General features: G+C 42.9%; 1 protein-coding gene across 1 annotated transcript in view; it reads right to left on the bottom strand.

Moving 5' to 3' along the window:
- Nucleotides 1-25,408, bottom strand: part of cttnbp2 (cortactin binding protein 2) — a gene marked incomplete at its 5' end in the record, with an annotated part of 117,652 nt that overhangs the window by 54,712 nt on the left and 37,532 nt on the right. The window contains one exon of the mRNA XM_080737177.1: nucleotides 8,343-8,573. Coding sequence (XP_080593303.1) covers nucleotides 8,343-8,573 — 231 coding nt within the window. The remainder of the gene's footprint in view (nucleotides 1-8,342; nucleotides 8,574-25,408) is intronic.

Raw genomic sequence — 25,408 nt, 5'->3', positions numbered from 1 at the left:
TCTGCAAATCGCAAGTGTTGATTTCGTCGACTAAAACTATGACGAAAAATGTTTGTCGACTACTTTTTTTCACTGACGAAAACAAAATAAAAACGAAATAAAAACTAAACCATGATGACTAAAACTAAGACTAAATATATTGACAATTTCGTCAACAAAATAGACTAAAACATTAGGGAGGGACTAGTGGAGAAGACAGTCACTTTATGTTTGGTTGCTCTCAGGTGTTGTGCGCTGAAAATAGCAGATCTACAAGCTCACTGTGACGCGTTGTGAGCTTGTAGATCGGCTATTTTCAGCACGCAACCAAGTGTAAAATCTGTCATTACAATGCCATCAAGGCCTGCCAAAATACATCTTATGATATTTAGTCAACTAAAACTAAAGTGTTCGGGTGACTAAATTATGACTAAAACTAAAAGACATTTGATTCAAAAGAATATGACTAAAACTAAATCAAAATGTGCTGTCAAAAACAACACTGTTGGGGGGAAGGCAGAGACAGACACTTAGATCAGGAATACTGCCTGTAACTATTGACTGTTGATCTGTAACAACAAGAACATGTTATAGAATAGAAGAGAGAACCTTAACAGCCACAGTTATAATTGACCACTGTTTGGCTGGTGACTGGTGCTAATTTCCCACCCAGAGAGAGTGGAGAGGCATGCATCAATGCAAGTATAAACACCATCATCAGGCCAAAAATAGATTGGAATATGGGTTCAAGCATCTGACGCACACTTGATACGCAGTATTAGGCCTAACACGCAGCCTCAAAGGCAGGCACCATAAGGTGTATCAGTTATACACCCACACATATTATGTGTTTCAACTTACGTAAAAAGAAAATGTAATTACATGAAACACACACACACACACACACACACACACACACACACACACACACACACACACACACACACACACACACACACACACACACACACACACACACACACACACACACACACACACACACACACACACACACACACACACACACACACACACACACACACACACACAGTGCAGCTCCCACAAATATCAGCACTTTCATTTTCGATATACAGCATTTCCCCATCCCCTTACAATCAATCTCACCAGCAAAGATACACACTCCGCTCATTTACAGTACGTGAGCTATCATGCGCAGTATGAGCCTATATTTCACAACACACATGACACATCTCTCACACAACCTCAGCATCTACCCCTCCCCCCTCCCCTCCCCTCCCCTCATCTGTGATATACAGCCGGACCAATTCCCATAATGCGCATCATGTGCATCAAAGAGCATATATCAATTGATCAGCTTTGTCTGTTAGGGCAGCACATCGTCTGCAGCAATGGTTCTCAAAGTGAGGTCCGGGGACCCCCAGGGGTCATTGAGGGGGTCCCCAGCAAAAAATAAGGAACAGTTTAAACCTTTGAGCCCTGTGTATTTTTTAGTTATTTAAAAAAAACGTGAGTGTGAAGTGAGCGGTGCTATAACAAAGCTATGGATATATGTAATGAGACTAAATATCTCAGACACTACATATCAGATGATTTGTCAGATGACAGAGATATCCATCGCCAATGTAGTAAACTCTATCCACAAGCAAACATGCTTAAGAGAAGATTCCACATGTGCTCCTCTGATGTTAAAGCTTCACTGTTTAGAGCGTACTGCACACCCTTATACACTGCTCACCTGTGGGGCAGGTACAAGGCTAAATCCTTACAGCGACTGAATGTAGCCTACAATGATGCTCTGCGGCTGCTATTGCGTGTGCCTAGATGGCACAGCGCCAGCCAATTATTTGTTAGCCTGCGGTTACCTACTTTTAAAGCTCTACTAAGAAACTTGATGTACAGATTCATGTGTCGGTTGAATGAATCTGAGAATGACATTCTAATGAAACTAACGGACCCTACTAAAAGCTCTTTTAGGTATAGCTCAAGTCTGTGGCGCCATTGGCGCAGAAGCCTTTTTGTTGCGCACTGACAGCATATGGTTGTTATGTGCCTTTTATGTATTTTAGTTATTTTTGTATACTGTATTGTTGCTGTTGTTGTCACTGGTGTTTTTGATATGGACCCCCTGTGTGATTCCTGAATAAAGATTATATATATATATATTTATGAGATCATTTCATTAAGCGTCCCACGAATCTTAGGCAGTGTGACCCTGGGCGTACAACAAACTGTGGACAGATGTTGGAGCTTAGCTCCATCCAGGAACACCGCTCAAAAATCTTGGCAAATCTCAAGAGGGTCCCTGGCACAGAGTGTTGATATGAAAATGTTAGAGAACCACCGGTCTGAAGGATTGAGTCTCCACTAGTAAGTGAGAGTATTATTTTCTTTTCTTTTCTTTTTTTGTACTATAAAGTTGAACTGACAAACTGTGGTCTCAAGTATTTTATTTGTTGAGACAGGCAGTAGGAAGTGTCATGTGGAGACAACATAAGGGAGCTACACGGGAGGACTAGCCTGGCAGGATGCAATTCTGAGCCCGCAGGTGGTAAACGACGTGGTTCCAGAAACAAACCACTTTGCCGTTTCTGGGCATTACATGAGCTTAGCTCACCATACATACTTACTGTAAGGGAATCAATACACTTTCTTGATGAATAGAAAAAGTGCACTCTCTGTTCTGCCCATTTGTTCATTAGGACATAAATATCTACCACTCAGTCGGCTTCATTAGACACACTAATCCATGATGCACAAGACCCAGATGCTTTATGCAGAGACATTATCAAGTGATGTTTTAATTCAAATGGATCATAATGAAAGGGAAAGGCAGACTCAGATTGTGAAGAGATAAAAGTAGTCGGGGGAGTTAGGGATATTTCGTGCTAATCAGTCTAAAAACGCCACATTTTGCACAGATGTAGCCCAGGGCATGTTCTAATGATTTGGCTAGGGCGCCCGAGTCGGTGACCTTCGGGGTCGCCACAGCGGCCAAATGAAGTTGGGCTCCCATCGACTTTCTATACAGGAGGGAAATACCCAGAAAAACATCTGCTTTGAGTAGGATGTGAGGGGTCTAACTAGGGGTTTGTGATGATGCTGAATCCATTGCAAGCATTTGTTTTGCACAAAAAACTTTCCTTGGGCTGTAAATGGCCCCAGAAAACACCCACAACACAGTGAAAAGTGATGACTCATCACTTTTCATCACTAAACCATCGTTTCTGGGGCCATTTATAGTCCAGGGAATGTTTTTGTGCAAAACAAACGCTTGCAATGGATTCAGCATCATGACAAACCCCTAGTTAGACCCCCCACAGATCTTTATCTGGGTATTTTCCTCCTGTATAGAAAGTCGATGGGAGCCCAACTTGATTTGGCCTCTGTGGCGACCCCGAAGGTCACCGACTAGGGCGCCCTAGCTAAATAATTAGAGCATGCCCTGGGATACATCTGAGCAAAATTTGGCGCTTTTAGACTGATTAGCACGAAATGACCATGTTATCTCCCTCTCGCCCCCGACTAAAGGAGACCATTTTGAGCATCATCTCTCCTCTGGATCAAATTGAAAGCGGGTACATTTGCATTCTGTTTGCATGTTCATCCTTCCTTACGTACGGTGAAGCAACAGTCAAAGCTAATGGTCCTCATTTACACAACAAACAATTAGAGACAGGAAGACAGACAGTCAGTCTAATGAACAGACAGCGTAAAGATAAATGTATCATTTTGATCATTAGATAGACAAGACATTACACAGGGAGTGGGGGGTTTGGGTAACGTAGCGGGCCGGCAGTTATCCATTCAAAAATACATTATGATTGGATTTCGATGACTTGTCTGCCCCCCTGCCAGTATATTTGGAGCAGGACAGCTATTGTTAGTTTTGTGTTGGCAGTACCGAGGCCAACAGGGCTTAGCAGCCTTTCCAACCAACCGCCTGCTCCCGGTCGCACTAACAAGCCTCAAACAATAGAGCTGATATCACAGGCCAATTATTACAACTGTTACCGGCCCCCAACAGTACCCCAATCCAACACGACCTCCACCACTACACTGAAAAAGCCATGTGAAAACATTGAATATTTAAAAATGTTAAACAGTTCACTGCCATGTTCAATTTCAAACAAATCTACCGCTAATCTCCGGTGATAGGCTAGTTTTCCCATGTGATTAGAGCTACAATTGAAAGCTATTTCACCACTTTTGTGTCACAGGCTTTAGGCTCATCCATTGAGGTACTGTAGAGGTCTTGTTCCACGGAGTCAGACACTTCAGATAGGAGAACTGCATGTCCATTGTCCACATGGAACAAAGGAACAAGTCCCAGGTGAAGTGTTTTTTATTTATTATATGTATATATTTTCAGCTTTCGTTGAAAGGAACTGAGAGTTGTAACAGACATGATCCACTTTCTAGTAAGAACTTTAGCAGCAGCGCTCCGAATCAAGTGCAGCTGTCTGATAGATTTTTTAGGGAATCAGTCTAGTGAAGGTAAGTGCATGGACACATTTTTTTCAAATCCTGCTGAGAGTAAGATGATAGTAAGCTTACTGGGAAGTTAGCCGGCAAGCTAGCTACTGTGAAGAACAGAGGAGAAAACGAGAGAGAGGGCGAGGAAGCCCCAAGAGCTATTTTGAGAGGTAAGTATTTCAGCTCCTGCGGTCATGACCTCACTTGAAGAGAAAAAAAAATGACAGTCTCCCAAAACAACACCTATGTTTACCCACAAAGCCAACAATAACTAACGTTTTCTCTCCTGGAGTTGACTGCTTTGTTGCAGATTGGGCTTCATTGGTCTTCAACTTCATGATTCATTCATGGGGTAGGGCACGTGTGTGTGTGTGTGTGTGTGTGTGTGTGTGTGTGTGTGTGTGTGTGTGTGTGTGTGTGTGTGTGTGTGTGTGTGTGTGTGTGTGTGTGTGTGTGTGTGCGCGCGCATATGGGTGGGGGTGGGGTCTGCTTTCAGCTTTCCCTAAGATCTCATAGATAATTCAGCGGCTTTACTCACAGCAAAGATGACACGAGAAAAATACAACGGAATGAAGACAGGATAAAGATAGCAACGGAAATCCAGTTCAAGTGGGGTCTACCCAGCAACCAGGAGGTTCCCTGTTAAACAACAGGAATATTTTGAACTTCAAAACCTTAATTAGACAGTGTAGCAGAGAGACAGACAGTAAAGAGCACGTAGAGAGAAAAGTGGTGGTGACATAAGACCCAAGTTCATTAGATGGATTGAATCATTGTAGAAAAATTCAAATCTAGCAAGAATAGCAGATCTGCTTGGTCACCGTGAGCTTGTGGATCGGATATTTTTAGTATTCATCGTATGACCAAGTATATAGGACATTTGGTCATTACCCCACTGGTATGATCAAATTCCAACTCGGCACAAACCATCCCCGGGTCATTGGCGATACACGCGGCAGGTTTGATGTCAACGGGTGCGCAAGTTATGCCCAGGTCAGGCACACACACACACAAGTTCCTGGAATTTATAAATAGATTTCTGGACAACTGCCAAGCTGACCAACTTCCTACTCTGCACATCTCTCGGGTCCTTGCTCATGTGCACGCCTTGAAGTCGATCTATACAATTAGGCGCCCTCCACACTAGGCGCGGTTGCCGTCGGGGCTGCCGCTAGGATCAGCGGTGGCCGCACCGCGGTGAGACACAAACACACTCGCTCAGTGAGTAAACGCTGCGCGGTATTTCACAAAGATGAACACAATCCATCTCTCACCGCCCGCGTACGCATGCACAAACGAGCACGCTGGCGGTGGATTTCACGGGGCCTCGCCGCCCCAAAACTCCGAAAAAGCCGCCCGCCTCTCATTGAAAATGAATTGCTAGGAGGCGGTGACCGCACCTAGTGTGGAGGGTACCTTATATGTGCATTTGTGCTTCAATCAATCAATCAATCAATCAATCAATAAAATAAAACGATATTCTGGCTACTAGAACACTGGGCTGAAGTCGTATTGAGGATGAGCTATTTGTATCAACAGCACAGTACAGTATATACCCCACGTATATTTACACACACACGCACACGCACACACACACACACACACACACACACACACACACACACACACACACACACACACACACACAGGGATGTATGTGTACAGTAGATGGATACATCCCTGCTCTGGTGATATGCATCCAATATTAATGTGCATGTGTGAATGTGCTCGGTGCTTCATTAGCTGTGTTAGCAGTAGCCCTGCTATGGGTTGCCAGAGGCTTCCACAGCAGGTGTTATTTACTGAATGACTGGGAGCATATGGATTAAAATCTCTTAATTAATACGTTGTTAGTCTCTCGAGACAGACTTGTTGGCTCACAATGTTCGAATGCCCCCGCCTAACAATGTGTGCAATGGAAGCGCTGAAAATCTACCCCACTTTTTCCGGCCTCCCCCACTGTTGTTTTGCCTTTGCCGTCGCGTAAATAAGATAAAATTAGTCGAAGCCAATATCTAGCTTGCTGCTTAGCAGAAATGGAAATTCAAAAAAGATATTTAAAGACATATGACTTTCTCCCTTTCTCCCTCAAAAACAGATGACAGCTTCCTTCCTGTGCAGACCTTTAATGATGTGGAATTACGAACTTGGTAGCATTCGAAGATTAGACTAGTAACAGTCTGGGGTTTTACACCCCTAATTTTATCAGGGCTGTCAGTTTCTCCCTCTGCCACAGAATGTGTTTTTTTTTAGATCACACGAAAACACAGTTAATTTCCAAAGGGATATGACTGAGTGATTTCTAGCTGTTTTCATGATTGTCAAAACAGCAATACATATTCCTCCAACTGAGAGTAGGATTATGTGTCTCTGCCAACACAGGATTTACTGTCATAACAACTGATGTTACTCCTGCTACTCCTGTGTGTGTGTGTGTGTGTGTGTGCGTGCGCGCGCGCGCGCTGCGCGCGCTGCGTGCGTGCGTGCGTGTGTGCGTGCGTGCGTGCGTGTCATAGAAAATGTGTGAGCCTCATCTCTGTAGGATTACGGAGCAGTGATTTACCAGGCAGCCAGATGTCTGCTGTGGCCTATTTATTCTCTCTCTCTCTCTCTCTCCCTCCCTCCCTCTCTCTCTCTCCCCCTCTCTCTCTCCCCCCATCTGTTTCTAGCAGCACATACATGCATACTGTACAGTGCACTCTCTGGGATGTACCTGATGAGTGGTGAGTGAGTGTGAAAAACCACAGGTGTATGGATGAGACATTTGGAGTGGTATGAATGAATGTAGGTTGATAAGTCTATTTATAAAGAGTGTGTGTGTGTGTGTGTGTGTGTGTGTGTGTGTGTGTGTGTGTGTGTGTGTGTGTGTGTGTGTGTGTGCGCTACTGTATTCCCTGTCCTGTCCCTGAACCCAGTGATAATAACAGATTTGGAGCTGCTTGCCAACTGGAACATGTGTGGAGACACCTCAGCAGCCAGCAAGCACACACACACACACACACGCGCACACGCACACACACACACACACACACACACACACACACAATACACAGCAGGAATTCAGAAATTAGCATACAAGATATTGTATTGCACACACACTGTATTTCTGAGAAATAAATGTGACTTTTGGCTTCAGGTTCACATTTGTTTGTTTTACGAACTCTGGCGTTTTATACAAAATACTCTTTGCCCAGAGCTTTCTTCAAAGCCATTATATGACAAGCAAATAATAATTTATTTGTAAAATAAACATAATTTAAAAAGTTTGAATTAATGTATGTAAAACAATACAAATAATTATCCTACTCTTATAATTAAAAGAAATCTAAATATTGGTCCACACAACCAATAGATGTCAGGCCCTCACAAATACAATTGCCCTTACAGGATCAATAAAGTAAACTCAATTCAACTCAGTTCAATCTCATTTAAAACAAACTCTGTCTCTCTCTATGACCTTCTACCCCACATCTCTCTTCACCCATCCCCACCACTCACACCCCACCCAAATCACTCCACTGTCAACAAATAAAAACTAGAGGGACTATTAGTGGAGAAGAGATCCAGTAGCTAACTAAAAGACAAGTCGTGTTGCACTCGGCTGTTGAGCTCTGCAAATAGCAGATCTATAAGCTCACAACGTGTCAATCGCGCTGATCTGCTATTTTCTGCATGCAACCAAGTAAAATCTGCCATTACGATGCCATCAAGGCCCACCAAAATACATTTCCGTAAACAAAACCAATAGCAGATTTAGAAATCTTATGATATTTAGTCAACTAAAACTAGACTAAAACCAATAACATTTCAGACGACCAAAATATGACTAAAACATAATTTTATGCAAAAGACAATCACTAAAAACTAAATCAAAATCTGCTGTCAAAATCAACACTATAATTTCCTACCCTCTTCTGGCGGCTCTCGGCGGCGGCCAGCTGAGCGGACATCCTCTCCTGCATCTTCCTGCAGTGAGCCATGACGGCCTCCAGCACCGCCATGGGGCTGGGGCCCACCGCCCGCCGCTCCTTGTCGGCCCCCGGCGCCCCGCTGTCGTAGTCCCTCTGCAGCGCCAGGAAGGGGTCCGTCAGGTTGTAGTGGCCGTAGCGCTCCTGCAGGAACACCTCCTTCCTCCTCGCCTGGAGACACAAGCAGAGAGAGAAGAGAGAATTAATGAGCTTAAAGTCGAGCTGAAATGGCTTTTTTGGGCATTTTATTTTGAAGTTTCAGTCTGAAATGCAAGCCAGTGTGTTTCTGAACCAATCAGAAGGGACCAGCCCTTCAGGCGATGGGATGGTAACATCTGCCTAATGTTATCGTTTGTAGCCACCATTAATTAGCCTTGCAGCCGCAGGCAGAGGGAGACGGCCAGTCTGCCTCTTGTGCAGAATGTTTGTTACCACAGTTGCTTATTATGTTTTAAGATACATATTTTAGTTTGCTGATTAAGTTTACAATGACTAATACACAGTCTGGACGTCATCCTGAATGACATTCAAAACGGAGTAGCTCTATAATTAAAAAATAAAAACAGCTGTGTTTGGAGGAATGCCAGCAATGGGAATCAAACAGGTGAATGTAATCAAAGGTTCATTTATTTTCAAGAACCTGTCATCACGCAGCACGTTTTTGTTCACAGGAAATAATTAAGATTTAGCCTTTATGGACTTTTGATATAAAAATACACAAAAATAGTTTCTTTTCAAGCTCTAAAAGTGTGAAAAACGTATTTTTCATTTCACTAGGTCTTTAATCCACCTGAGGCCGATTCTACAAAAAGTCTTCTAAATACTTCTATGGTTTATGGTTTCTATGATCAGTGGTTCTAAAACCTTTTAAAATCAAGGACCCCCAAAATGATATGTATTTGGCCACAGACTCCCATCTCAAAATATTTTGTTCCAGGGACCCCGAGAAAGAAATATTTGAGTTACAAATGTTTGCTTTAAAACTATACAAGCACATCTATCAGAAGATAGGTAAAATAATGTGTCACTGCAAGTTCAGCTATAGTTTTCCACCTGTCCATTGTCATTTCTGCGACATGAAAAACATATTAGTTAACATTAGCTCTTGTAATCATTCTCTTGGATATAACTATATAGTTGAGCTATATGCTCAATGATATAACTTGATGTAACACAGACAATATATATTCTATGTAATTATAAGCGGCCAATGTCTGTGTTTTGGTACATTTTGATTTCACACATGATGCATGACTACTACACCACACCGCTCACAGAGGAAGCTATTAGGCTATCAGTTAGCCTGAATATCACATAGTCCTGCCACCAAATGACCGCTAGCGGTATGCCAATGAGATAATAATATAGCACGCACGCACACACGCACGCGCATGCACACAAAAAACACTTGGCTACAGTAAAACCACTTTTCAGAGACCAAATCCCTGACCATAATAACCAGTAGTTTAATGACAGTTATCAAACTGGTCGTCTATAGGGCAGAGGTCTGCTGCTACAACATTCCACACAGAATAGAGTCTGGAACAGTCAAAACGTCAGTGGTCTAGGTCGGACTCTCCAAAATCGGGAACGGCATATTGGACCCAAAAATATAACCTCGGTTCGAAGTGAAGCGGTGAATTGTCCCGTGAAAATGTCCCGTACCTGAAAACAGGTACGGGACATGTACGGGACAGACATTCTCACTCCTTGAGAATCTATGGGAATCCTCAAAAAAAACAGGTACGGGACAGACAAAGCCACTCCTTGGAAGCGGCTTTCACCGCTTCAAAAATATGGCATTGATTGAACTCCAGTGTATTGAGTCCTATGATTCTCTTATGGCCTAGCTGCCATAATGTTTGGTCTGGCTTACAAAGGCCAGCCAAGGAGAAGAAATCAAAATCAAATATTACAGGGTGCAGTGGACAGAGAGAGCGAGACAGTTAGTGTATCTATCTATGTTTTTTATGTGTGAGAGAAAGAATGGTCAAATGAATGTGAGAGAATAATCATGTGGGGAGAGAGAGAGGGAGTGAGAGAGAGAGAAAGCGAGAGAGGTGGGGGAGGTAAGAAGGAACTTATGGAGTAATGGCAGTGTTTGTGTTCTTTTGAGATACTTTGCCAAAGAAGGAGAAGCAGTTCTCGAACCATGTGCACACGCACACGCACGCGCGCACACACGCACGCGCGCACACACACACACACACACACACACACACACACACACACACACACACACACACACACACACACACACACACACACACACACACACACACACACACACGTCAGCGTCTGGAGAGTGATGGTGAAACCCTAACAGACAGAGGTAGTTCCCATCACTCTAAATGTTGACTGGAAGTAGAGTAAGCCAACATAAACACAGCCCTAGGAGAGAGTAGTGGACGTGTCGTGTATGTGTGTGAGAGAGAGAGAGAGAGAGAGAGAGAGAGAGAGAGAGAGAGAGAGAGAGAGAGAGAGAGAGAGAGAGAGAGACAGACAGACAGACACACACACTACTTGAAAAACCAACACTGATAGCTAAACTTGGTTAATGAGTGTGGCTTCTCGTCAGCCCATTATAAGGAAAGGCAGCATGGAGGCTTTCACACCGAGGCCTCACACACGACCATGAGGCATGCTAACTGTCTGGAGGAAACCTCTCCTTTTACCACAGAGAACTCTGTAATATCCCAACACCATCTTTTCCCTGGCCATTTATCTCACAGGATTCTCAACAAATTATTATCACAGGGGTGACCTGGGTCTGTACAAATGGACAGCAAATGTTGCATTGAATACAACATCATAGATGGTAAATGGTGCATTTATATAGCGCCATTATCCAAAAGTGTTTTACAATGTGCGTTACTCCGTCCGCAACATTCATCAATTCACGAGGATTCACAAACTGACTAGCAGAGGAAATCATGAAGACACCAACCTGCTCATGGGTAGCAATTGTGATTCTTGTATACTTTTTGTATTCCCATGAGCTAATTAGTATAGTAAAAAAACAAACAAAAAAAAACAACATTGATCACATCATCAACCAAACTCTCCAACCGAAGTTACAAAAAAAAACTAGTGAATGTTGAATAGAGAATGTCATAGTTCCCGACCTTAAAAAATGTATTGAAATATGTAAAAGTAGGCACACTCACTCTCCCCCTCCTCCCATGTGGAGCAGTGCCTTCTAGCTAAGCCTGGGAGGAAGTGGAAAGAATTGGCTGTCAATATTCCCTCATGTGCTGGCTCAGGGTCATAGGTCACCTTATTACGGGGCTCTAGTTTGTGGGTTGAGCTTGTGGAATTAAATCCCATGAGAGCTCATCAGTTGTCAACCCCTAAACTCCCTGCGGGCTCTATTGATCCCATTGATCCAGCATGGGCTATCATTACAGATGCAGTGCTACAACAAATGCAAGCTTTTAAATTGGTCAGGATTGAATAGTATCACACTTGAATATTATTTGAGCAATTGGTTGATTATTATTGTTAAGGTACTTCTCTTTCAACAGTCAGTACAGCTCTGAAATCATCACGAGCCAAATGTTGCTAAATCTGTAGCCTCGGAAACCCAGGCTTATTTTGGCGATCGGAAGAAAAATAAGCCTGGGCGATCGCGTTAAAATCACTGTTGGAAGAAGTGTAGAATTTCCCTAACCAATCAGAGTGCAGAGGTGCGTCGCACCGAACGTGTTGACGTCATGACGCAGCAGCGTTCTCTGCGCTGAGCAGAGGAGCAGAGGGGGGTGGGGGGAGGAGAACACATGCTATTGGCCGGATCAAGACTCCCGGAGAGATTCGCCGGGTCCGCCCATCTGCCAACATAAACTGTCCGCGTTAGCTCAGAGTACTAAATCTGTGGCTAGTACGGTAGGTATGTCGGTTACTGTAAACTGGCTTGCTGCAACGTTTTTGGAGGAGACTGGTGAACGACTGTAGTAGTGAAGATAGTCAGATGAGTAACAAGATGACTTGAGATGAGTAACAAGATGACATGAGACATGATCTCACGACGAGACTGAAGCCTATAATGTATTTTCCACAGTGTTGCTTGCCAAAAAGAAAGACGTTATTTTCAGCAAGTGACATGCAATGGAGCATTAAGATTGAGATGTTGCCTGTAGATGTTGAATTAAACTATACAAGAATAACACGTAACAAAGGCTAACCAGAATTAAACTATAATTTCCCAAATGCTGTACATTGTGTTGTGCTTACCTAGTCTTATCACCATTCAAGGAATCAACTCTGAATAAGGTTTTTATAGTTTTTACAAGTGAAGCTACAGTAACTTTATAGTATTTGCAAGTATGGCAGCAATGTGGGGAGTCTGAATAAGACCTCAGTATTATTAGCATCAACCTTTACAGCATGCTCACCGGTGAGAGGGTTGAGGGCACACATCCAGGGAGGCAGATAAACATAAAGAGAGAGAGAGAAAGAGAGAGAGAGAGAGAGAGAGAGAGAGAGAGAGATATGAGTGGGATGAGGTGTGAGAGGAGAGCAGAGAAAGACTAGAGAAAGCGAGGAAAAGCAAGGAGAGGGCAGAGATGAAACAGGGAAAGAGATGAAGAGACAGTCAGATCAGAGAGAGCAAGATGCCAAATCCTTGGCAGAGAAACAGAATTCATTCGACAGTGAGAGAGAGAGAGAGAGAGAGCGAGAGAGAGAGAGAGAAAGGGGGAATAAATCAAGCACCAGTCCAGAAAGAGTGATAGTGTAAGGTCATACAAAAAAAGAATGCCAAGTAGTGAGGTAAACAAAAGCGACATAAAGGAAAAAAAGAGGCCTGAAGCTGAAGAAAGTCTTGAAATTGTAAAAGGACACCCTTCGCCAAAAGTAACAGCAGGCAGCCGGAGCGTGTCGTGTTGGACAAAACAGAGCATCACTAATTCAAAGCTAGCATTTAATTATCTATTCAGGGATGTTGTAAATATTACATCAGTGGTCAACTCTCAATATGGCCTTGATGCATAAATCAGTAGACCTAGCAGCTACAGCCCTTCATACTCTGAGAAACAAATGGGAGAATGGAAACAGCAATAGAATGTCTGATGTCTCGCTGTGTAATAACTGACATAAAATGATAAAATAATTCAAGAAGCAATTCCCCACTGAGAAAGCTCCATTGCAGTAGTAGTGTGGATGAGCAAAGGAAGCTCGTTTCTAATTGGACAACTGGAACGCATCCCTCGGGATCTCAGACAGGAAACTTAAAAAATTGAGTAGAGAGAAGATATGTGTACCTCCTAAACGTAAGCCTTATAGAAATAAGACACCGGCACTGGTCTTCCAGTTATGAACTGCAACCTTTGATAGTTTGAGTGACTCTCACCCTGCATGGGTCTCTGACTCCCAAGCGCCACTCTCTGTAAAGGACGGGTGGCTTCCTTACTGTGCGCTTTTAATCAACACTTTCTGTCAGCCACGTCACTGCCCACGGTTACGAGACTCGCCTGGATGATGGACCCATCAATATATCGACCTGGCATCCTCAGAGGCTCACTACGACCTCAGAGTTCAACGTCGATGCGGGGCTGTCATCCGTAGCCCCATCAAAATGCCTACCCTCGCTGATCCCTCTGAATAAGAAGCTCCACTTCTACTTCTGATTTGCTGTGAGTACCTCAACCAAACTCAATATCATAAATGCCACCAATATGAATGACATTTCGGAGCAATTGCCATTGCCATCCAGATCAGACAGGCACTTTATGTGAAGTGTGACAGCAGGTCTGGCTTCTCTTCAATGGAACTGGAGTTTGTTTGCCATGACACTGACCTGTCTAGGCTGTCTCCCTGCTGTACATCACCCTGCACCCATAATGCATGCTGGGATATTGTCCAGCCTCACGTAAGGTTGGGTTAAGAGGTTATAGAAAATGAAGATTTTTTAGAATATATTTTAACCACTTTCAAGTAAACTGGCATATTTTGGGCAGGTCATACTGTACAAGAGAAAATCTTGATGGGATGCGATGTGTTGTCAGCTTGTAGATCTGCTATTTTCACAAATTGTTGTATGATGATTAAAGACAATGCTTCTTAGGGCTGTCACGTCAAGACAATTCACGGTCATACAAATAATTATGATTAACGATTTAATTATGTTTTGGGCATTGAACATACTGTAGGAACATAATTACAAATAAGTGCACAGGGCAGATATGACAACAAGCTTAAATACAGATCCTTCTCGAAAAATTTTAATATTGTGTAAAAGTAAACCTTCTTGAAACTTTCATATATTTCTTTAAACTTTCATATATTCTAGATACATTGGACATTCAGTGAATTATTCCAAACCTTTTTTTGTTACATTTTAGATTTTTTTTATGGCATACAGCTCATGAATATCAAAAGTCCATATTTCAAAATATTACAATATTACACGAGACCATTCAAAACAAGGATTTATAATAGAGAAATGTCAACCTTCTGAAGTCAGAGTTTTTTCACACAATTTTTTTTTGAGAAGGATCTGTATACTGACATATTTAGTAACTTTATATTTTCAAAATCTTTAAAAAAAATTGGAAATACCATTTCCATTTTTTTTTAAAGATTTCGAAATAGCCTATCTACAAGCTCACAACTTGTGAGCTTGTAGATCTGCTATTTCCACTATCAAATTATTAACTTTTTTCTAATTGGAAATGATTATGACAATTATGGCAATTATGTAATAACTGTGACAGGCCTAAACAGTTAGTAATTCCCTTCTCCAACACATGCTTTGTTCAAGGCCACTTCTGACAGGTCCCACAACAGTTGACAGGTATGTATATTGGCTGTTGCGCGAATTAAACTTGTGGCCTTTCAGTTACAGCATGTTCTCTCCATCTGCTACCCCAGCCTGTTAGCCCCACCACCTGATATTAATGCTAATGAGCCCGCAAGAAGAGCTGTAAAAGCTTAGGAACCTGTTTTCTTTAGGATCTCGAACAGGAAGCAGTATTTTTGAGCGGGCACTGAGGAGGGCAGCTCTGGAGTTTGTGCTTGACAGAGCAGTGTAAGGAGAGTGGCGACGCTTCTGTCGACTCCCATAGTAAACGTGGAAAGCCTATTTACTCTATGGTGGGAAGCTAACTTAGCCTAGCTTACGCATACGCACACATGCACGCATGGAGCCTGTCTCATTCCTAGCGAGCCTCTGTCCCGTCCGCCCCCATTCATTTTCACTCGCTGGTAAGTAGACTAAATCACGTCTTTTTCACCCTTTCAATAATGTTATCTACCTTAGAGAGGCCCGTGAATGCGTTAAAATGGTGAAAAAGACGTGATTTGGTCTACTTACCAGCGAATTAATGACTCGGCTAGAATGGGGGGCGGACGGGGCAGAGGCTCGCTAGGACTCCATGCGAAGCCACTTCCGGTCTGCGGCGAGTTCAAAGCGTGTCGCCACTCTCATTACACTGCTCTGGTGCTCGATTCAGAGCACAGGACCCTTGGTAAATGAAGGGCTTGAATGGGATACAGCGACGGATTGATTTAATCATTCAGGACTGAAAGGTCAATGACTGCGTGAGGCTTTTGTTTGGGGTGTGTATATGTGTGTGTGTGTGTGTGTGTGTGTGTGTGTGTGTGTGTGTGTGTGTGTGTGTGTGTGTGTGTGTGTACGGAAGCCTGTAAGCATGTGGGACGTACACACAATAGCCTGTGTCCTTGCAAACAAACCTTGCGGGAAAGCTCTGGGCTCTGAATGTAAGGAATGGGGCTGAGACTCTGAGAGCTCCTCGGTGATGAATGACACAGACACATGACCGGCATTCCACCCCAGAGATGCTCTTTCATTCACTCATCTCATCTGGTTTTCTAGGTCAGCGCAGCAGTGACTAGATAACCACCACCCGCATGAGGGACGAGGCTCGGCCCGGGATTGGCTGGCGCACGGTGGGCATGTGGGGCAGCCTGTGGAGAGATATCTTTTTGGATCCCTCTCTGTTCCTCCGGAGATATGGAGCACAGTGGGATACTGGAGGGATCGCTCTGTGTGTGTGTGTGTGTGTGTGTGTGTGTGTGTGTGTGTGTGTGTGTGTGTGTGTGTGTGTGTGTGTGTGTGTGTGTGTGTGTGTGATATCCCACCAAAGCAAGCACCAAAGGCCCAGGAGAATAAAAATACACACACACACTATTTACATCACTTGTGGGGACATTACATAGACTTCCATTCATTTTTATGCAAGTCCTGTGGCCTTACCCTAACCTCTATCCCTAACCGTTGTGGGGACCTACTATTTTGTCCCCACACCGTCAGAGGTCCCCTGCAGATGACTGTGTGAACATGCGTTTAGTCCCCATAAGTATAGCTAGACACACACACACACACACACACACACACACACACACACACACACACACACACACACACACACACACACACACACACACACACACACACACACACACACACACACACACACACACACACACACACACACACACACACACACACACACACACACACACCTTTCCGCAGGGTAACCTTCTACACTCTTAGGGTTAAGTTATCACTCAGGATTTTGCTGTGTAGGCTCACTACACAGATCCCACCTCTACACTTCATTAAACTTCCTTAGCACCGGAGTAGGTGCTGGGAGAAGCCATTACCCAACCTGTATAGTGAAAGAAACAGGCAGGGCTGATTGGATTTCAAGAAACCATTCGCTATCCTAGTAGGCTCAAGTGTTTTCCTGTAGTCAGGGGTCACTGAACATGCAGGGCTCACCGTGGAAAGGATGGGATTTGTCTGACTAAATTTGGTCGGAACTAATCAGAGTACTGTGCAAGTTTCTCACAGCCGCTAGGCTAGACTATAATCACTATGGCAATCTTGCTCATATAACTCTCTTCAACCATCAATGATCATAAAATCTTGTCCTCCTCCTTTCGAAATACCAGCCATTACAATGTGAATTGACAATGACATTCAAGGGCCAACAAGCCACAGGCCTTAAAACACAAATCAAGCACATACGGCTGACAGGGTTCCAGGACCGGCCAGGATGGTACTACGACTAAAGGTCAGCAGCTACATCCATTCACTCCACAGGTCCTCTGGATAAAGGTCACTACTAAGCAGAATAAGCACCACACACATCACCTCCGTACTAGAATGAACTCCAGTGCTTTGTAACAGAGCCACAGCCAGATCAAACAGCTTCACTTCTGTACAGACTGGCACCAGAAGGCACCCCAAAGGCAACTAATTAATCAAACACATTTTCTTTATTTAATAAAAAAAAATCACCCACTCCTTCATGTGACAATAAAGGAGATTCAGATTCTTCTAATCTACATGGAGTTATTATATATCAGCCATGTTTTTTCTGTCTGCATGAGTCAATGTGCCCTATTCTGTCTTTCCTTCTGCGTATGCTATTCAACACATAGTTATTTAACAAGCATCTAAAAATAAAAACAATGTCTTCCTGATCTTGTCATGCTAGCGTGGAATGGAGCAGATCAGAACAGATCAGAGACAGCTATGAGTCACACTGTTACTGTAGGTCACAGTAAGATTGGCTTGGCTTTCACTGGGGTCTGGCAGCTCAGAGATGTGTGTTGCATTTTATGAAATGCTGGTATGATATGTAGAGCTATACTGTATATCACATGTATAGTATATCATATTGTCACTGTCGGGCAGAAACCTTGTATCTCCAAGTTTCAAATGTGTTTTTTTTTTTCATATAAGTAAAGCCCTGCTTCATCATACAAGACTGTTGCACAAAAGTAGTGAAAACAGCTGATCTACAAGCTTGTAGATCGGCGGTTTTCACTAGTTTAAATCATTTTTAAAATGAAAAATGTGGTTTTGGACATACAAGGTTTTCACCCGACAACGACGATATGTATGTTGTTACTCAAGATAACTATATCACACACGATGGTTTGTAGGAACTCAGTAGTTATATCACTCGTGATTATATGTAGGAACTAGGAACGCAACGGTACAGTTGGCTCACAATTTCAGTTTGGTTTTGGTACGGTAAAAAAATAAAGAAATCCATGCAGAGATTGCAGACACATTCCAGTATTATTTGCCTTTCATTGTTTTCAAGGGAAAAAACAAACCTTATGTCATTGACTTCACATGAAGGCTGACTTTGTCAATGTGAGGTACTGTCGCAAAGAAAAACATCACTTTAGTTTATAGAAATAATAGTTTGACTTTTAATCTCTGGATAAGGTTTTAAAAATATACAATTACAACGCTTACAGAAGCCTCCCTCTGTCATGGACTATTTTGTTGGAGCTGTTCTGTTGGAAATAACTTTTTACAAGTTCCTACCAAGAGTGGAGAGAACAACAACGTAACATCAACGCAGTAGGCCAATCATTATGCTCATGTATTAATCTGACTATGTCATCCGCTGTAAATAGACACATGTCGCGATGCTTGTAGATTGGCTATCTTTCTTTGGCGAGCAAAAACCAGTTGGATTCACTCACGGGGAGGGGATATCGCCAGGAAATAGACACAGTCCCTATTTGGCAGAATTAATGTGCAACGTAAACTTTTATTGCTAAACCGAAAGTGCACACTGAACCGTGGATTGCGATCCTTATGGATCAATATTAAACCAAGAACCACGGCATCACTAGTAGGAACTCCAGAATTATGAAACATTATTGTAAACTCGAGAGACAGTTACTATATCACATGTGATGGGAACTCGAGTCAATCAGTATCACATGTAATCGTATGAAGGATCTCAAAATGTATATTTATGGAACAAACTTAGAGAAATCTCTGTACTTGGTCGCCTCCTTTTTTCCCCTCTACACTAAATCTCTTCAGTGAAAATAACCGATCTTCAAGCTCAGCTTGTAGCTTGTTGTATCTGCTATTTCCAACAAAAGTTTGCCTAATTATAAATTGAGAGCAGAGGGAACGCTGCCAGAGTCAGTGATTACCAGGAATTGAAACAGGTGCTGTTTGGAGAGGGTTCAATTATAGGTCATCGTGTAACATCAGAGTGAGAAAGTCAAGACACTCCGTTCAAAGCCTTTATTTATCCATGGCTTAGTTGTTAGGCAAAGAGAAAAAAAGGGAAAGGTTTGCCTATTTTTGCCAAATATTTGCCTATTGACATTCCCAGAATAGGTACACAGTTCAATTCAAGTATTTATGTTATGCTGGGTTCATTTTTTAAAGTTTATTAAAAAAACAATTGTACAGATATGTTTTAAATCTGTTATAAAAAAAAAAAAAAAAAAAAAAACGATTGCCATATTCTTCATATCTCACGGCTGGGCGGGTGTTTTAGTTTAACTTAATGGAGATGCTTGCAGTCAGGTGCCCCTCAACAGGCATGCATGCACGCGCGCACACACACACACACGCAAGCACAGTGTGCACGCGCGCACGCACGCACGTACACACAGAGAGGCAAAGTTAGACAGAGAGACTGAGAGCCAGGAGGGTGAGAGAGAGAGAGAGAATGATGGAGGGATGAAGACGAAGTAGCCGTAAATTAGATTGAAAGAAAAGATGTAGTAGACTGTGTAGTGGCTGCCGGGAATGAAAGAGCAGCAAACAGGAATGAGGAAGAGTGAAGAGAATGGAAGTGATGGGAATACAAAGACAGACAGAGCTGTTCACACACAGATGTAACTCTAAAGTCCAGAGCAACGATTTGCGACGAGACGAAACCGCTTTAAGCCTGGACATCATAACATATGATGTGGCATAAATTAAGCATTATAATGTTGCGGAGAAAAATTGCAGCCATCTGAATCACCCCTAACTCGTACTGTACGAGTGTTTTAAATTAACTGTCTATAGAGATGCTGCTGTTGCTTATCGGAATCGATTTTACTGCCCTTTTCACTAACAACAAGACATTAACATTACCCCATTATCTCTTGCTCTCTCTCTCAGTCTCTCTCTCTCTGTCTATCTAATGGAGAAAAACTGATTATATTTTTTGCCAGGGGGCCCCAAACTAATGGTCTTAAAAAGTCTATTCTGCTCACTAAAAGTAATGGCTCAAATCCTTGCGTGGCTTCAGCCAACATTTAAGAGGAACCACTTGGGACAGGTAATTGGCAATGGAGAGAGGATGTTGGTGCTAAACCCCCCCACAGTGAGTGCTCTTCCAGTAAGCACATTAGGATATGGAAACCACAGAGGTATACGTCTCCAGGGGCGTCACACGGGGGGTGGGGGAGTGGGACTGAGTTACCAGGGCCCAAGGTGGCCTTCATTATTTTATACTTTAGCTATTGAAAAATAGCAGATCTACAAGCTTGCAGCGCGGCACCGAGTGCCGCGCTGCAAGCTTGTAGATCTGCTATCTTTTAAAAGACGTGAAAATGTATGCAAATCTTTTTTGTAATGTTGATTCTGGGGGGGTCCTTGGAACTAAATATTTTGAGATGGGGGTCCGTGGCCAAATACATATAATTGTGGGGGTCCTTCACAGGAAAAGGTTTGAGCACCACTGACATAGAAACATAGGTTTTTCAAAAAACCTTAGAAGGATTTGAAATATGAAAGACTATAGTACAATTTTTTTTCACCATTTTTCAAAAATAGCAGATCTACAAGCTCGCAGCGTGGCACAGAGCTTGTACTGTATATCTGCTATTTCTCAATAGTTAAAGCAGAAAGTGTGAGTGAATCTTTGTACCCAGGGCCCAGAATTTGGTGCGACACCCCTGCTGGGTGGCTAATGTTACAACCTGGAGGGGAACATTTGACATTCAAGTTATAGAAATAATCAACGTTTTGTTGTTGTTTTTTTATTACGGCATTACATGTCATTTCTGATTTACAGCTCATTACACTACTATGGGTAACCCCCATTAGAATGGAACTGGGACATTGCAATTATGTGGTTGACGTACTATCCAGCCAGCTAGCAGAGCACGCCCCAAGCTCGATTTATTAAGCTATATACACAGAGGAAACACCTTCATGTTGGCTCATTTCTCCATCATCCCTACTCTCTCTGCATCCCTGACTGTGGATTATTCTTTTATTTTGTATCTCCCACCGCCTTCCCTCTCTTTTACCTCCTGTGTTCTCCTTTCTCCTACCTCACCGCTTTTCTTGTTTCCTCAGCTTATCTCCCTGCTTCTCTCTCTCTCTCTCTCTCTCTCTCTCTCTATAGACACTAGATGAAGGGTCGGCCCATGCGGGGGCTGGTAAAATGTGTCTTGCCTGCGGGGGGTGGCAGTGTACTCAGTGTAGACACAGAACTCACATTAGGCCCTTCTGACATTACTGAGAAACCAGGACACCGTTATATAACCAGCTCTGCACCGGGGACAGGCAGCACACTAACGTCTCTGACAAGGCCAATATACAGTCGGAAGTCTATTTGCATTCATAGCATTCATCAAAAACAAAGCCACAAGGTGAAACGTTGGACGGACAAACATACAGTAAATACTGTACATGCATACAGTATGTGTACAGAATGAAAGTGGTGGTTAGGTATGGGACGATAAGCGATATTATCGTTTATTGTGATAAAAAACACTCACAATAATCGTATTGTGGAGATTTAATTTATCGTGATATGATCCTCCGTCATGCACTGGGATCAATTCACCTTTTATTTGCCGAGCTGCATATCTGGTGCCATTTAAACCCTCTATAATTCGTAAAAGGTACTTATAATATACGTACTTGATAGTCTTTTTTTTTCACTCTCTAACAAATCTGTCGATCTACAAGCTCACAACGCGTCGCAACGCATTGTGATCTGCTATTTTTTGGCAAATGTTTCGCTCCAAGATAATGGATGTTGATTATCGCGATAATATTGTAAATCGCGATGTCTTTTGTCACAATAATCGTGATATGAAAAATGTTCATATCGTCCACTCCGGTGGTACAGTACGTGTTGTAGCACAGTCTGCTAAATTGGAGTAAGCTGAGAGCTATGTGTTCCTGTCACAACCACTTTGTGATGTTTCAGATTGCCAGTGAGAGCGGGGAGTCCCACCGCCAACCACACTGCTGATCTTCTGGATTCTCAGAGCTGTCAGGGGGGGGGGGGGGGGGGGGTTTGATGAAGAATCTAATAAAGCTGACTTTCGGGTAATGATAACTTTTGACATTATGCTTAACCTCATGTACAGTACATACATCTGCTGGTTCGTATGCTGTGTAAATATTTAGATGTCTTGATCATTTTTGTGTTCCATTTGAACAACAAAAACCCTCCCCCCTCCCTTTTCTCCTTCTCCCTTTTGGAAAAACATCAAATGATGCACACAAAAAAATATTTCACTTCTTTACACAAATAAGCCAGTGATTCTTGATCCCCAAGTTTCACTATTTTACCAGCTGACCATATTTTACTGGCCTGGAAATGGGAAATGATGCCCCTCCGGCTTCCTATTGTGGGACTCTTATCTCCATCCCAAGAATGTCAGCATCCTTACGGAAATATAGGATTTGTCTTGTTCCTGACAAAGTGCCTTTTTATTCTAAAACAAGGGTCTTCAACAGGGGGTCCGCCCGGGACCCCTAGGGGGTCCTCAGAGTAACTACAGGGGGGCCTCCAAATCTTCGTGCGATAGAAACTTGTTTTCTCCTTTTTTTATATTAACCATTTGAACCCTAGTGTCCATATATGGAGTTGGAACAACTTAAGTTCAGGAGATTCAGGAGAGAGAGAGAAACACACCTTGACTCCACCCCCTCTCCACCTACCTGCTCTCACTCTAACCTCCCAGAATCCCCTAAGCTTTTCGTATAAATAGAAGATCTACAAGCTCAGCGCACAGGCGTTGAATGAAACTATATGGAATCTCTGAAAAGGTTGTGGGGGTCCCTGCTTCATCTCTCTCTCTAAACTAAGGAGTCCTTGGCCTGAAAACGTTGAAGACCCCTGATTTAGACTAACGCTCATCATTACTGACGACGCCATGACATTATTCTTGCCTTTGCTCGCCACCAGACTGTTATTACAATAGCAATAAATCAGGACGGATCTCCTCAGGTTTAATCTGACCTTCAAATCATGGCAGACAGGAATAACGTACTGGCAGCCACAGTGAGAATGCATCAGCATTTTGCTGGCAAATTCCCGGTAAAAGAGCACATATCCCTGTGGGAAAGGGAAATCCTAAACTATGTGGTGATTGTGTGGTGAACAAACATGGAATCCATTTCCTCAAAGTCTGAGGCCAGGGCAGAGGTCAGGATAGAAGCCAGTGACACGTCAAGTATTTCTGTTATTCCGTGTCATAATGTGTGCCGTCTTTTGCGGCTAGCCGTTAACTACAGTGGAAGGGTCTTGTGACATTGCCCCCCCTGCAGCCAAAAGTGCAGGGCTTGAGAAATAGTTGGTATTTAGACAACGATGCTTGTTATTTATTATGCTGTGTGGACCACACACGAACATCACACCGCTATGTACGATTCACCAGACACCTTCGCATCTTTATCGGCCTCACGCAAATACTGAATACACACTTGTTTCCCCATTGTGTGTACTGTCTTAATGAGCAGTGTACAGGTGGAGGACCTTAACCTGTTCAGGAAAGCATCCGAGTCATTTTAGCTTTTAGCTATAAATGTATAGCACCTTGGTTCTCAAAGTGGGGTCCAGGGACCACCAGGGGTTCCAAGGAGTGGGGATACCCCCCTACTCCCCAGCAGAATTTAAAGGACAACTTTAGTTTTTTACAACAAGGGTTCATATTTTAGATTGTAATTAAGTACAAGTGGCTAAATATGTCTTTTTAGACACAATAAGCCAGCAGTTTCTTTATTGCTATTTACAATAACACTTCTAGCCCCCATAAGTCACATCCAACCATGAAAGGTTGTGTTGTATCTTGGGAATGAGCTTATTCTGTGTAAAATGACATATTTGGCCACTTGTACGCATGCCCCCAACCACTGGAATGAGAATCTCTAAAACAATAGAAAGAAGTACATGAAATCAATTTAACACTCATCTTTTATATTCTTTAATTACAATCTAAAATATGAACTCTTGTTGTAAATTAACTAAAGTTGTCCTTTAACATCACAATCATTTTAACGACTTTAACCATTATTTTATACTTTAGCTGTTCGAAAGTCTTGCACATTTGTGCAAATCTTTGAATATATCTGTATTTGTAACACAAATCCTTGCTTCTGGGGTCCCTGGAAGAAAATAGTTTTGAATCATTATGGGGGTTCCTTGACATGGAAAAAGTTTGAGCACCACTGATATACGGTATATTTTCGGAAAACTGTTAGGAGGATTTAGAAGATACTTTTTAGAATCGGCTTCAGGTCTTAAAAGGTTTTCTTTTTACCCATAATGCCACTCTGTTGCAGCTCCCTGCTTAATGAGCTCAGCTGATGGCCAGCAATGAAAGTTTGATAAAACCCTAGATACCACATGTCCACATACAGCGCGCGCACACACACACACACACACACACACACACACACACACACACACACACACACACACACACACACACACACACACACACACACACACACACACACACACACACACACACACACACACACACACACACACACACACACACACACACAGACACACCCCCCCCCCCCCCCCCCGCAGGAGACAAACGCACACACATCCACATTCATAGAGCCCAGGATTGAGTTATGGGGAAAAAATAGCTTATGATCGAATGATAAGCAATGCCCATGTGAATGTGCAGTGAGGCAAAGTGAGAGAGAGAGAGAGAGATAGAGAGAGAGAGATAGAGAGATGCTATTCTTTTGTCATGTGCTGCTGTTTATTGCTGCCTCAGTCATCACAGTTTCTCTCTGCAACAACCAACACATTATGGTTTGTCACAGATTCATTTAGCAGCACCAGTCCTAATATCCTCCCCTGCTCATCCCCATCTATGCACACACACACACAAACCAACAAATGCCTACTGTTACGATCATAATGACCACCCATAGAAACAACAGATGAGATTACACACACAGCAACGCACATACTCACACTATAAATAATGCAGATGATACAGCCCCCCAACACAACACA

Source organism: Nannobrachium achirus, assembly GCF_963921795.1.
Source record: "Nannobrachium achirus genome assembly, chromosome: 11".
Classification (NCBI taxonomy): Eukaryota; Metazoa; Chordata; class Actinopteri; order Myctophiformes; family Myctophidae; genus Nannobrachium; species Nannobrachium achirus.
This window is presented reverse-complemented; position numbering and strand designations above follow the sequence as displayed.